The sequence below is a fragment of the Petaurus breviceps genome, unplaced genomic scaffold (genome assembly GCF_028583685.1).
Source record: "Petaurus breviceps papuanus isolate PSGF00001 unplaced genomic scaffold, PetGlider_PUasm1.0 567, whole genome shotgun sequence".
NCBI classification, from domain to species: Eukaryota; Metazoa; Chordata; class Mammalia; order Diprotodontia; family Petauridae; genus Petaurus; species Petaurus breviceps.
The window spans coordinates 9,187,732-9,202,383 of record NW_027186383.1 but is presented as its reverse complement, the minus strand read 5'-3'; the positions used below and the strand labels follow the sequence as shown (position 1 = coordinate 9,202,383).

The 14,652-nt window shown below is 51.0% G+C and overlaps 2 protein-coding genes across 3 annotated transcripts in view; both read left to right on the top strand.

Annotated features, from left to right (window-relative positions):
* The window catches only part of HES6 (hes family bHLH transcription factor 6), a 312,570-nt gene that overhangs the window by 268,450 nt on the left and 29,468 nt on the right, over positions 1-14,652 (top strand). The gene's annotated exons all lie outside the window — the stretch shown is intronic.
* PER2 (period circadian regulator 2) overlaps positions 1-14,652 on the top strand; it is a 62,534-nt gene that overhangs the window by 40,223 nt on the left and 7,659 nt on the right. For both annotated transcript variants that reach the window (XM_069103252.1, XM_069103251.1), the window contains exons 13-20: positions 402-510; positions 4,335-4,466; positions 5,270-5,363; positions 6,134-6,293; positions 6,385-6,512; positions 7,881-8,087; positions 8,810-9,064; positions 12,238-13,121. In XM_069103252.1, the coding sequence (XP_068959353.1) occupies positions 402-510; positions 4,335-4,466; positions 5,270-5,363; positions 6,134-6,293; positions 6,385-6,512; positions 7,881-8,087; positions 8,810-9,064; positions 12,238-13,121 (1,969 nt within the window). The remainder of the gene's footprint in view (positions 1-401; positions 511-4,334; positions 4,467-5,269; positions 5,364-6,133; positions 6,294-6,384; positions 6,513-7,880; positions 8,088-8,809; positions 9,065-12,237; positions 13,122-14,652) is intronic.

The following is a 14,652-nucleotide window of genomic DNA, read 5'->3' as shown; positions in this document are numbered from 1 at the left end:
GTAGTTAAATATATAAAGTACATCCCCCCCCCAGTAGATTGTAGGCTTCTTAAAGAACAAAGTCTGTGTCACCATATCTATCTTTGTCTCTCCAATCCTCAGTGCAGTACTATGTATACAACAGGCACTTCCTTAATGCCTATTGCATTGAAAGTATTCTAAAAGCTGCCTTGAGCTGCCCAAGTAGAAGAAGCCGGAGAAGGCTCCCCTTTGGCTGGGGAGTTTTGGGGGAGGGTAGGAGGGGAAGCCCCAGAGCTGAAAAACAGGCCAGACCTTCCCCAGGGGTGGGGTCTTGGGCAGCACCAGCCCCTCATGCCTTTGCCCAGACTGTGTGTGAGCCCGGTGCTTATGAACCGAGGGATCTTGCTCTTCTCACAGTTGATCTCAATGAATTTGTCCAGGGGGCCTTTGAATGAAGATGTCTTTGCGGCTCCTTCCTGCACAGAAGAGAAAACGCCTCATCCCAGTATTCAGGAGATCACAGAGCAGATTTACAGGTTGCTACTGCAGGTAGGTTTCTTTGCTGTTGACTTTGTGCATTTGTCATGGTGGGCCCTGACGTCTGAGGTCACAAAATAGGAGTGTCCTTTTAGTATAAGTAATCTGTGGTTTAAGACACATTCATGAAAATTTCCTTCTAATACACCAAGTTTTGCCAGATGACTGCAGACCACAGGGCACGTGAAGGAGTGTACCCTATGTCAGCCCAGTGGAACAGCAGGAGACTCTTAGAGATTGTTCCAGACCTGGGCAGTGCAGCCTTAAATCCTGAGGATCTTGGATGAGAAATCTGAGCTCTTGAGGATGCCCCTAAAAGATCCTTAACAAGTTCTACTCTGGTAATTATACCAACTGCAAGTGGACAGTCATGCCATCTCTGTCCCTCCTTCAGTGGGTCAGCAAGCATTTATTAAGTTCTTACCATGGCTAGGAGCTGTGCCAAGTGCCAGACTGGAATTTGGGGGCTAGGCCCTCTTTATCCCTTTCTACAGAGTAAGTTTGTATCAGCAACATGACATGAGTTTTTCAGTTAAACTTTCTGTCTCTAAATCCAGATATAAGTTTGTTGTTGTAGTCTAACACCCTGCTCCTAAGCAAAAAAAGACTTTTCAAAATTGAATTTTATTTTTTATTAATGAAAATCTATTTTCTTTCCTTTTCCCCTCCATCCAGTGGAGGGGGAAAAATCCATATAACAAATATGCATAATTAAGCAAAGCAAGTTTGCATATTGGCCACATACAAAACATACATGCAACAATTTTGATGTTAGTATCTTCTTTAGCTTATTCGTCTCTCTAGCTTATCTTTTTTTCATTAAATGCGTATCTTTAAAAAAAACTTTTTAAATTAAATTTTTTATTTTCAATCCACAAAAATCTTTCTGGGGGCGGCTAGGTGGTACAGTGAGTGGAGCACCAGCCCCGGAGTCAGGATCTGGCCTCAGACACTTAATGCAAAAACACTAGCCGTGTGACCTTGGGCAAGTTACTTAACCCCAATTGCCCTCCAAAAAGCAAAAAAAAAAAAATCTTTCTGTCGCCCCTCCGCCACCTCCTTCCATCCCCACTTGAAAAAGAAAGAAAAACAAAACCCTTGTTACACACCTTTACACTCAAGGAAAACATACGCCTGCACTGGCCATGTCCAGAAAAAAGGCTCGCTCCCCACCAGCCCTCGCCTTGCTGGCGGGAGTGGGGCACCATTCGTGGCCATGGGTCCTGTGCAGATGTGGTTGGCCATCGGGATGCTAAGAGTTCAGAAGGCTTTTCCAGTTCTTTGTCTGAACCATTTTATTGTTGTACAAATTGTCTTCCTGGTTCTTCTCCCTTTATTCACTATCACAACTCAAGTCTTGCGATGTTTCTGTCCCACCGCCCTTCCTTGGTTATAGCACGGTCATAATCCATTCCATCCACAGAGCAGGATTGGGGCAATTAATGAGCGCCTCCTCAGTTCCTACAACAAAGGGCTGCGCTGAATGTGTTTGTATATCTGGGTCCTTATCATTCTTTGATCTTTAGAGGAGCGGACCTGGTTGTCTTATTTCTTGGCTTAAAGGTTTTACAGTTTAGTCATTTGAAGGTTATAGTTGTTTCGAAATGCTTCCCTAGGTGTCTAGGTGGCACAGTGAGTAAGAGTGCCGGCCCCGGAGTCGGGAGGACCCGGGATCGGTTCCGGCCTCAGATACTTAACACCCACACAAAAAAAAAGGCCATGTAACCTTGGGCAAGTTACTTAACCCTAATTGCTTTAAAAAATAAAATTAAAAAAAATAAAATGCTTCCCAAGAACACCAGGGCCAATACACAACTCCACCAACCATGCACCAGTGTGGCCTTTGTCCTACAGCCCTTCCAACACTTTCAGTATCTTTTGTTGTCAGCTCTGCCAGTCTGAGGGTGTGAGATGGAACCTCAGAGTTGTTTTAATGAGCATCTCTCTAGTTACTAGTCATTTAGACTGTTTCCTCCTGTGTCTGTTTATAACTTGGACTCCTCTCTTAGAAAACTGCCTGTTCATATTCTTGGACCATTTTCAATTGGGGAATTGACACTTACTCTTATAAATTTAAGTCTTTTGGAAATGAGACACTTGCTGCAAAGCTTTTTTCCCAGTTACCGTTTCCCTTCTAATTCCATCTGTAATGGATTTGTTTGTAGAAAAACTTTTCTAATTTTCTGTAGTCGGAATGCTCTGTTTGAACTTAAGTGATCTTCTCCCCTGGCTTGGCCATAGAGCCGAAAGGTAATTTTTCCTTGTGCCTCCAGTTTGTTTGTGATGTTGCCCTGTTTGTGTGCTAGGTTATGCATCCATGCGGGGGTGGGGGTCCAGTGTAAGATGGGAGACATTGGTCTGTGTCTAGTTCACAAAGTTTACAGAATCTTAAGGCACGCTCTCCAATGGCCGCACTTATTTTCGGTATTATTTTGATGACTCAGCAGCTTTTGCCTTCTCACTACTTAGACTTTATCCGGCTTGTAAAACACGCAGTCTGTAAATGATCAGTTATCTTGTTTCCAAAACCAAGACTCTGGTCTGAGGCACAGGCTGTGTAAGTGACTGTTCTTTGGCCAATGTGCTTTCACTTGTCTCAGGCACCATTTTTTGGTTAAAACTGATACAGCTATTCTGGAAAAACAGTCTGCTCAGGCACAAGGGACCCAAAATAATTCATGTGCTTAGACTCAGAGGCTCTGCTGGGGGGTCCAGTGCCCCACGGGCTCTTGAGAGCAAGACAAAAAGAATCCCAGAGTTGGCCCTGTGTGCATGTCCCCAGTGCTTGAGGAACGGCTTGAGATGCTGTGGTCTAGGAATGCGGGTGAGCTAAGTCATAACCGGTGTGAAGTGCAGGCTTGGCAGGAAGCGGCCCTGAGTGAAGCAAGTAGAGCAGGAAGGACAGTGGGTACGCTGGCTACTGTAAAGAAAAGAAAGTCAGCCTGGAGAGATGGCCACTGCCTGCCAGCTTCTGTGGTCATGGAGGCCTGGGGGCCAGAGGGCACCTCGGGGAAATGGATCCCAGAATGGTCAAAGAGCTGACTCCAAGAGGGAATGGGCCTGTATCAATCTGATATAACACAGAGGGGGCTGGATTTGGAGTCAGAAGACGGTCTCTGAATCGTGTCTCTGTCACTCCTTCACCTCTCTGGGCTGAGCTCAGTTCCTCCCCTATAAAAGCTGGGGACTAAACTATGTGAGCTCTGAGGGCCTTCCCATCTCTAAATCGATTGGTGCTGTGATCCCGCAGTCCTAGGTTCAGTTCCCAGCACTGAGCTGGAAGAGGGACATTGATCAGCTAGACAGCCCCTAAGGAGGGCAGCCAGTGTGGGGAGGGTCCTGGAGCCCATGTGAGGATCACTTGGGAGAAGACTCCACAGTGGCTGTGAGGTCTCTGCTGCCATGTTCTGTTTGCCCGCAGAGGGCAGAACAGGGAGCAGTGGGTGAAGTGGGAAAGAGGAAAACGTAGACCAGACAGCACGAAGACCTCCGTCAGAGGAGATGGTGCTGAGCGCAGCGGGCTGCCGAGGCAGGGAGTGAGCAGCTCATCTTGGGGGCTCTCCAGGCAGAGGAGGCTTCTCTCCAGATATGTATCTTCAGGCACATGTAGTATAATACAGAGATGGATGTTTTTCAGGCATATATGTCAGGCTGCTCTCCTGAGGCTCCAACTCAAATTCAAATTCTGTTTCTAAAAGTTAAAGGGTTTGAGATACAATGTCCTTCTTTTTGCAAACCGCTGATAACTGAGCAGCTGTAGGGGCACATCCTTTGTAGGAGGGATCCGTGAATATGGATTTTAAAAATGAGTCAGGTGAGCCTGTGTTTCTTTTCAGCCCGTCCACAACAGCGGCTCCAGCGGCTACGGCAGCCTGGGCAGTAACGGCTCCCATGAGCATCTCATGAGTCAGACGTCCTCCAGCGACAGCAATGGCCATCTCCAGGAGGAGCTGCGGAAGAGGAGGCCTGTAGGTTGGGGGCTTGTTTATCCATTTTGTTCCTAAGAAATCAGGACGAAGGTCTAAGGATATTCCTTCACCATTGTCAGAAGGCTGCGGCCCCTGCTCTTTTTGGCTACTCTCTGAGTCCTTCGTTTGAGACTTCTTTAAAATGGATTGAGAATTAAAGCAACTAAAAACTAGTGTTATGTGAAGGTCTCGATAAAAATTCTTTAAGAACAGGAAAATCATGGGGCGGTCAGGTAGCGCAGTGAGTAAGAGCACCGGCCCCAGAGTCGGGATGACCTGGGATCTAATCCAGGCTCAGACACTTAGCACCCACCCAGAAACACCTGGCTGTGTGACCTTGAGCAAGTCACTTAACCCTGATTGTTTTAAAAAAAAAAAGAGAGAGAGGGAGAACAGGCAAATCTGGTACAAGACAGGGACTTGACCACATGACCTATGAGAAGAAGTGGCAGAGGATGGGGCCAGCGCACCAGCATCAGGCATTTGTCTTTCCGCACAAGCTCCGCCCACAGCTTCTCGCTGGGGTCTTGGAGCAAGGCCGCTGGCTTTTCTCATCGCAGGATGAGTGGGGCCGGGTCCTTGGAGAGCCTGTCCTAGGGCCCCTGAGCCCCAGCATTCCAGGATGCAGGAGGTCTCCCAAAGCTCCTCCGAGACATGAGCCTCCAGAGCACTGGGGCTGGCTTCCTGCTAGGCGAGTGTTTTTACCAAAATGTTTTTCTGCGTTTGTGATAGGATTCCATTGAGTTTAGGTGGCACAGAGCAGGCAGTGTCTAATGAATGCCACTTTTGTTATTTTTTTCAAGAATGCCCGGAAGGGGGTTTGTAAAGATGCCCAGAAGGTCACGAGCAAAAGCGCCATTCTGTTGGAGAGTGAAGAAATGAGGAGGCCAGCTTCAGGTAGAGAGCCTCCTGCCATGGCGAGGGGCTGGCCAGAGGGACAAGCCTTAGCACTGTTTATCTGACACAACCAGACAGGGATGGAAGCCATTCGGAAGCATCATCTTTAGGAAAAGGGCTGGGGGGGAGGGATGCTCACCTTGATGGTTGTTAATTAAATGGACGGTCCCAAACATCAGACTTTGCTGCTGCTTCAGCTCTGAGAATGGAGATGCTTTGACTTGTTGAGGTTGCTGGGTTTTGAGAGAGCTCTGGTCTCTGTTCTTGCTGTCAGCCTCTGGAGGCCAATGCAGCCGCTGTCGGTTAACTTCCTAGAGCTGGCACCCCTTCTTTCTGCTCCTCGCTTCCCATCTTAGTGTCTGGTGGCCCCAGGCCTCAGAGTGCTACAGCTAAAATGGGGGAAATGGTAAAAAAAGACTTGTGAGGGTATCAGGAGCTCTGCCACTGTGGGCATATATAGGAGGGAGCTCTGAGAGGTAACTGGAGATGCCATCTGGCACTGGGAGCTCAGAAGGAAGGTCAGGTCAGCGGTCAGAGTTTCTGGAACACTCTGTATGCAGCTGGTACTTAACGCCACAGAAGGGAATGAGATTTCCCTGGGGTGGGTCAAGGCCAGGAGAATCGGGAGGAGGTGCAGTCTGAAGTGGGCGGAGAAGGGGCTCCTGACCGTCTTCTTCCTGTGGAATTCAAATGGTGGCATCTTATTAATTTAGCCAAGTGTTTCTCTTTTGGGGAAAAGTGACAGAGAAATCATTTTGCCGTCTTTACAGAAAGTCAGACTAATTCGAACACTGAGACCAAAGCTGTGCTGGCTCCTGAGGACAGTGGAGGCCCTGGCTTGCCGAAGAGCATGATGATGGAGGACCTGGCCTGGAGGAACCAGTCGGCATACTCCTACCAGCAGATCAGCTGCCTAGACAGTGTCCTTAGGTACACAGCCGCTTCTCCGTCATTCCTCGTCAGGCCTTCTGCGACGAGGCCGACTCTTCATCTAAGACTTTCCAACCTTCGCCCCCCACAGGTACTTGGAGAGCTGCAGCATGGCTGGGCCCCTGAAGAGGAAGTGTGAGTCCCTGCGTGGCGTGGAAGCTTCGCCCCTGGAGGATGAGCAGAAGCCCCCGGCAGAGCCAGGACCCCCGCCCACAGCAGGTGATCCCGGCTGGGGCGCTTAGCAGGGCCATTGTTGTGTTTGGCTGAGTAACGGCTTATTTTGAAACCCTCAGCAAGGATTTCAGACTGAATGCCCCTTGACAGTCCTAGAGATGTACTTTTTTCCCTTTGTCATAGAGAGGCCCTAGCCGACCTCTGAGTGCGCTGCCTTTTTTCACAATCTGAAACCTGCTTGAAATTAACTTCCTCAGAGACAAAAGGAGACTCAGAGCTGGACGGGACTGGGGAGGCCTGATGGTCTGGGCCCCTCGTTTGGAGACGTAGAGAGAGTAGGCATCTGCTCCAGTGCAGACAGACGGAACTCGAACCCGGGTCTGCCTGCTCTAGTCCCAGCTCTGTTTCTGCTCTTCCACGCTTCTTCCCTTTACTGGGGCTTCTAGAGTGGGCAGAGAGATGTGTGTTTTTTTGGGCCCAGTGACATGAGGCCCTCACTGACGTGGGGGGCTCCCCGAAGCTCAGATAACCGCCAGCTGTGTGTACTGAGGTACTAGGTGGTCCCGCCATCTCCCCACCTCTGCACTGTCTGTACTGTGCAACACAGACTGCCCGCCCTCCTCCTCTCTGCCTCTTAAAAGCCCCCTCAGATGCTGCCTTCTCAAGGCCCTCTGCCACCGCCCGCAGCCAGCGCCTCCTCCCTCCCATCACCTGTGTCCTTCCCCCTCAGAGAATGCAGCTCCCGGAGGGTGGGAGCCACTCTCTGTGTTTCTCTCCTTGGGGCTGGCACATAGTAGGTGTCTGCTAAATGCTTACCTGGTGAGAGAGTCCACATTTCGAGTGCTCCATGGGCACCATTTCCATGATGTTGGAGGACTCCTTTATGACATTTAAATTGGGTATAAATCAGATTAAAGGTTTTCGCAGTGCGCTTGTTATCTGCCGTAAGGCCATCACCAGCATTGGCAAATGGCACATTGTGGAAAGGAGGGGAGAGCTCTTGTGGCAGAGGCCTAAAACGGGTCCTTTCCTTATGGGTGAGGAAAGAAGAAACTAATCCTTTGTCAAGACTGGAAAAGACTGGCTATCAGCCCAGCAGAGATGATTTCATAATTAGGGAATGTCCTTAGGGTAGCTGTGTCCCCCAAGAGGATGGGCCGGCTGTGGGAGGCCCATGAGGATGGGCCTTCTGTAGGAGGCTGAGGGCTTCCTCTTCTCTTCCCTGAGTGGAACGTGTAGGGCCGCACAGCCACCTCTGCAGGGACAGGAAGGGTCTGGTGCTGCGGCCGCGGCTGCCGTGTGGATTGGCCATTTGGGTCCTAAGACGTTGGGCTGAGTGGAACACGACCAGACACTCGCATTTCCTCATTACCCACTTTACGTTTTTGTATCTTTTCTTTGTTCCTTCTAAAGTGGAGACATCAGTGGTGAAAGTTCCCTTGAGTCCTGCTGTCGCTGTCCCGAAGCCGTCCAAAGCCAGTGGCCGCCCGGCTGTTGGCGCTCACCTGCCCTCCTTGGCCCTCCCTGGCAAGGCTGAGAGCGTGGCCTCCTTCACCAGTCAGTGCAGCTACAGCAGCACGCTGGTCCATGTTGGTGACAAGAAGCCACAGCCTGAGTCAGGTGGGTTTGCCTCTGCCGCGGCCCCTTCTGGAAGCAGGAGTAGCTTACGTCTCCAAGGCCAAGAACAGTGACCATTGGACAGTTCCCTCGACTATCTGTGTGACTTTGGTTGACATGAGTGGCATTTTTATTCCATTTAAAAGCAAATGATAAGGGGTGGTTAGGTGGCCTAGCGAATGGAGCACCGGCCCTGGAGTCAGGAGGACCTGAGTTCAAATCTGACCTCAGACAGTTAACACCAAAAACTAGCCATGTGACCTTGGGCAAGTCACTCAACCCCAATTGCCCTTCAAAAAGCAAACAAAACAAAACAAAAAGAGTCCCCAGGATAATTTCAGGTTGGGTCCCATTCTGCTAACCTCCTGCAGCTGCCGTTCTGTCATGTAAGAGATCTGACAGTTTCTCGAAGCACCAAAGATTAAATCGTGCTTAGTGGGATGGATTTAATAAGGCAAGTGCAGTTGAAGGAGATTTTTCCACCACCAAGTTTATAACAGACCCAAGTCTTCTCGCTTATCCAAGGGTTTGCTCTAATTTTAACATTTACTGAGTTATTTAAAAAGTCAGAAATGTGAGCATAGATGTCCTTGTTTGCCATGGACCTCACGAGCCAGCATCACAGGAAAGAATGACAGAATGACCTCGCTCTGTGGGGTGGCACGTCAAAGACAAACCGTGGATGCTGGCATTTGAGCCCTGTCTTTCTTTCCCTGTTCTCACAGAGATGATAGAAGACCCCGCGAGTGGCATGGAGTCCCTGGACAGTGTAGCTGCACCATCCTCTCACTGCGACTCTACCCCGGAGAAGGGGCCCCCCAAGAAGGTGGGTCTCACAAAGGAGGTGCTCGCGGTCCACACGCAGAAGGAGGAGCAGAGCTTCCTACACAGATTTAAGGAGACGAGAAGGCTGAGCACATTTCAGTCTCGCTGCCATTCTTATCTACAGGAGAGATCCAAGGGGCGCCCTGGGGACCGTGGTGAGTGGCAGACCTCCAGGGGCATTGCGCTGCCCCTGCTTTGAGGCCCAGTCTTACTGTGTTTCATCTGTATTTCCCACTGTTTACCTCCCTGTGCCCTCTGCCAGAGATCAGTGCTGTGCAACAGACTGAAAACCAGGGGGATGTCCACAAGGCCAGCGCTGCCACGTGTGAGTGTGTGTATGCGTGTGAGTGTTATGTGTGTGCGTGTGAGTGTGTGCACGTATGTATGTGTACATGTGTGTATGTATCTGTGTGTTGTGTGTGGGTGTGTGCATGTATGTGTGTGCATGACTGTGTTATGTGTGTGCATGTGTGTATGCAGGCGCACGTGTGTGACTATGTGCTGTGCATGTGTGTGCATGTATCCATGTGCGTATGTGTTATGTGTGCGTTGTGTGAGTGTGTGCATGTGTTATGTGTGTGGTGTGTATGTACATGTGAGTGTGTGTGCAAATGTGTGTGCATGTATCTGTGTGGCATGTGTCATGTGAGTGTGTTATGTGGGTGTGTGCATGTGTGTATGCATGAGTGTTGTGTGTGCATGTGTATGCATGTGTGTTGTGTGTGCATGTGAGTGTGATATGTGTGTGGTGTGAGTGTGCACATATCTCTGTGTGGTGTGTGTGCGTGTGTGTGTATGCATGTGTGGTATGTAAGTGTGTGCATGTGAGTGCGTGTGTATGTTGTGTGTGAGTGTGTATGTGTGCGCACGTGTGTGACTGTGCATGTGTATGCATGTGAGTGTGTGCACGTATCTGTGTGTGGTGTGTGTGCATGTGAGTGTGTATGCATGTGAGTGTGTGGTGTGTGTGCATGTGAGTGTGTGTTGTGTGAGTGTGTATGTGTGCGCACATGTGTGACTGTGCATGTGTGTGCATGTGAGTGCGTGCAGGTGTGTGCACATGCATGTGTGCATGTATCTGTGTGGTGTGTGCATGTGAGTGTATGTGTGTGGTGTGTAAATGTGTGCATGTGAGTGTGTGGTATGTGCACGTGCGTGTGTGCGTGTATGTGTGTGTGCGGAAATGAGTGTGTGTCTGCTGCCTCTGCATTCATCATTGCTGAGCGCATCACCCGTAAGCACGCCCGTTCTTTCATGCACCGCAGCTCGTGTGGCCATTCCCCACGCTATGGGCACCCACCCACATACAGTGCTGCCCCTGACGTGCTGCTGTGTTTGGGGCCTTTCTCTCTTCCTGGGACCCCCTTCCTTGGCGTGTCCTCTTCACGTGTGTCCGCATGTGTGCGTCCGCTCCTTGAGGGATGTGTCTGTCATGCATGGATGCAGCAGGGCCTGCTTTCTAACTCAGAATGCCAGCATGCTGCTGGCTTGGCCAAGTCTCGTGTTTCACCAGTTGGTTGTAAGTCACTTGTCTGAAGTGTTTTCCCACCGAAGAGTAACCACAACTTGGCAGTGGTCGCCAGGCCAATCCACAAAGCCTAGTTAACCCAAAGTGTAATGAAAATAGAGCATCTCGGAGGCCTGGAGCTTTGTGCTTCAAAGGGGCCTCAGCAGCCCTCTAACAACCTGTAACCCAACTTGAAGAGTCCTAGTGAGAGGAGGTACCTCCCAGAACACCCCGGCCCTTTGTGGGTGGCTCGGAGCATTACCGATTCAGGCCCTGGGAAAGCTCCCTTCTCCCTCTCCCTTCCCCCATCTTTGAGAAGTCCTGGGACTAGAAAGCTGCCACGGCCACGGCCGCCCCTTTTCCTAGCTGAATGAATGACTAAGACATTTGTGAAGCTTCTGCTCCATGGGCCAAGCACTGTGCTGAATGCCGGGAAGCAGAGGAAGGTCAGATGGTCCCAGCTGCCAAGGAGCTTGGCCCTTGGAGGGGTTTCCAGTGCAAGTCAGATGGAGAGGCCCCACTGGGTTAGAATGCCTCTTCTTCCCTCGGGAGCCAGCCAGAGCCTGATCTGTCTAGGACACATGTCACCTCCGTAGTCCTGGGAACTCTGCCCATTTTAGTACAACCTGAGCTTCCATTAGCACGTTTGGCCACTGATCATGCTGTGGACTCACAGTGAGCTTGTAAGCCACTGGAACCCCCAGATCTTTTTCAGACAAACTGCTCTCCAGCTCTGCCTCCCTCCCTCATCATGGACTTCTAAAGTCAGTGTCTCCATCATCCATGAGACTTTACATGTGTCTCTCCAACTTCATCTTGTTGGGTTTAGCCCAGTTTTCTAGCCCCTCTGGATCAGGTAAGGCTCTGTCTGGGACTCCTTTGCCAGAGTCACTGGTGAAATGTAGAACGTCCCAGTCTGAGGCAGCGCTCCCTGGGGGGCCTTTATCAAGCTGTGAATCTGGCCCCTCAGCTGGCTCCAGAGTGTGTGACTACTGGGCCTTGAGCCCACCTTCCCTCATCTTCCCATGAGAATGCTGGGAGAAAAGGTTTCAGACACTTCCCAGAGATCACAGAGACCGCTCCACTCAGTGGTGGCAGCAGCGCTCCATGGCCAGGGCATCGGCCCAGCCTGGCACAGCCTCTCCTGCCCATGCCCTCTGCTCACTGGCCTGTGGGCTTCACACCTTATTCTCTCCTCTGGTTTGAAAATCGGGGTGTTTCCCCCTCTCCAGCCCCAGTGGACAGACCTTTCCTCATCTCCATCATCTTCCCAATGTCCTGTCTGTTGGTGTGCTGTGCTCAGCTAAGGAGGGAGGACTGGCACTTGGGACTTCAGGATCAGTCCTGAGGGCCAAAGGGTGGGTTCGCCTCTGAAAACCCCAGGAAAGGGAGTGAGGAGAGAGTGTGAGAACTCAGAAGGATGCCTGTATCCCCAGCAGTGAATCAGCTTGTGGGGTGGGGGTGTGAGTGTGTACGTGGTCCCATGTTAGTCTCCGTTAGTCTTTAGCACTCTGGTGTCTGTGTCTCTGGTCTTTTTCCTGGGCAAGTCAAATCCTGTTCCTTACCTGGGCAGCTTCTGCAGTGTGCTGGGACTGCTGGTCCAGGGGGCTCCCCCCCATCCTCTTACCTTCTCCTTCAGAACTAAAAGCCATTCACAGACCCCTGCCTGCACTGGCTGCCCCCAAAAGCTGTGGCATCTCCTGGCCCAGTGCCTCCTGTGCTCTGGCCTCCCACTGACTCCCAGACAGGGCTGAATGGGGCTCAGTATGTGGGGTGGGTCACTAAAACAATCTAATTCAGGTCATTCTTGCATTATTTTAGTTGTTCGAGGACTAAGAAATAGTATTTCTGGAATGGACTCATCTTGGAAAAAAAACGGAAAGGCCCGAAAACAGAAGTCTAAGCGAATTAAGCCGCACGAGTCATCGGACAGCACGACTTCGGGCACAAATGCCCCAACTCGGTCGCCTCTGGTTGGCCTGAATTCCACGGCGTGGTCTCCATCAGATGCTTCCCAGACCAGCTGTCCTCCGGCCTCATTTCCTGCAGTGGTGCCTGCCTACTCTCTGCCTGTTTTTCCATCACCGGGAATTGTCCCCCCTTCTGGAGATGCATCGTCAGCTTCTTGGGCCTCCCAGGCTCACGGGAATGATTTGGGGAACTCCCAGCATTATATTTCCCTGCAGCCGCCAGCATTCACCGCTCCCCTGACTCCGGTCATGGCCGTCGTGTTACCGAATTACACATTCCCTCCCATGAACCCTACTGGGCACCCGTCATTCTACCCTGGCCAGAGTAACTGTCCCCCACGTCCGCCATGCTCTTCCCAGATGGTGTTTGCAGCCCAGCCCGACTTCCCTGTTCAGGCTTCTTCCTCATCTCAGACATTTTGTCCAGTGCAGTCTTTTAATTACCAGCCGGGTGAAAGGGAAAGGCTTCCTGCCCCCGGGGTCCCCGAGGGGCCATCTCGATCCACGACACCCCAGTCCGTGGGGAGACAGGACCAAGCGTCCCCCCCGCTGTTCCAGTCACGATGTAGTTCCCCCTTACAGCTCAATCTGCTCCAACTAGAAGAAACCCCCAAGGCTGCGGAAAGCACGACAGCTACTGTTTCTGCATCTCTGGCAGGAGGTGGCCTGTTGAGTGAAGGACCAAGTAATAAGCTGTTGGAATTTGATGATGGCCAGAGACCAGCGCCTCGCAGAGTAAGCAGTTAGTCTGTGTCTCCCAAGAGCCGAGGGCAGATCTGGAGGGCAGGGTCTCCAGGAGCTTCTCGGCCTCACCCAAAGCTTCCCCGAGTCTCTGAATCAGTGTCCCACCCAGAATGCTTTCCAGCAGCTCTTTACAAACCCACCAGTAAGAGATAAAGCTGGGAAATCCATGCTTTGGGATTTCATTCCAGCAAAGGAGAATATTCTAAGTATTTCATTTTTGTTTTTTCAGAAAGAACCTAAAATTCAATGTCACTCAGGGAGGATAAGACAGAAATTTAGAGTAACATCTTCTGTGTCCCTGGTTCATTTGAAAGATGAGCCTTCAAACCTACGGGAAAGCCAGTGGTCATCAGCAGGGACTGTGAGCAGGGTCAGCGCTGTGCCTGAGGACACCGAGTGGGTAGTGGGGATTGGCACAGGCAGTGTCCTTGAGGTGGAGAGCCCATGCTGGGGGGAGCTGTTGCCCCAGCCCAGGGGCTCAGGGAGGGGGACGGTGGGAAGAGAAGGGCAGCAGCGGGTCTAAGAGATCAGAGGGCCTAGAAGCTTCCTGAAAGAATGGCGGAGGTGCGAGTCAGAGATGACACTGGGGCCTGGCGCATGGATGGCTTCAGGGATGGGTCGCAGGGTCTGGGTTCAGGCTAGCTCTGCCACAGAAGTGCTTCTGTGACCTGGAGCAGGTCCCTTCCTGGGCCTAAGTTTCCTCATTGTCACGTGAAAGGGCCCTTACAGCTCCAGATCCAGGGCCCTCTCCACTGAACACTGAACAGACAGGAAAGTCCATGGCTGAAGGATTCCCATTGCCCATAGAGCCTCTCACCAGCAGCTGGCTTTGTTCCCTTCTCTCAGGAAATGATCCATTATTATTTTTTTTTTTGGAGGGGGGAAGGCAGGGCATTTGGGGCTAAGTGACTTGCCCAAGGTCACACAGCTAGTTTTGTTTTAAGTGTCTGAGGCCAGATTTGAACTCAGGTCCTCCTGACTCCAAGGGTGGTGCTCTATCCACTGTACCACCTAGCCGCCCCGAAATGACCCATTATTATTTCATTTTATTTTGTTTTTAAGCAATCGAGGTTAAGTAACTTGCTCAAGGTTACACAGCCAGGTGTTTCTGGGTGGGTGCTAAGTGTCTGAGCCTGGATTCGATCCCAGGTCATCCTGACTCTGGGGCCCGTGCTCTTACTCGCTGTGCTACCTGGCTGCCCCGAAATGATCCATTGTTAACTGCTCTACGGAGAAACATCTTGGAAATGTGTCTACATTAGACTGACTTCTTAAGACTTTAGAAACAAGGGGGCGTTTATCAGTCAGCAAGCTTTTATCCAGAATTCTACCTGCTGGGCACTGTGCTGGCCACTGGAGGCCCAAAGAACATAAGCTTCCCTCGAGGAGCTCATGTTCCATAGACGCAGAGAAGTGAAGACAAAATAAACACAAATGAAGTCAGGTCTGCACTGGCTTGACTTCCTCCTGCTTGGTCTTGGGAAACAGTGTGTCCGGCTTGGTGCCTTTGCCATACCTGAGG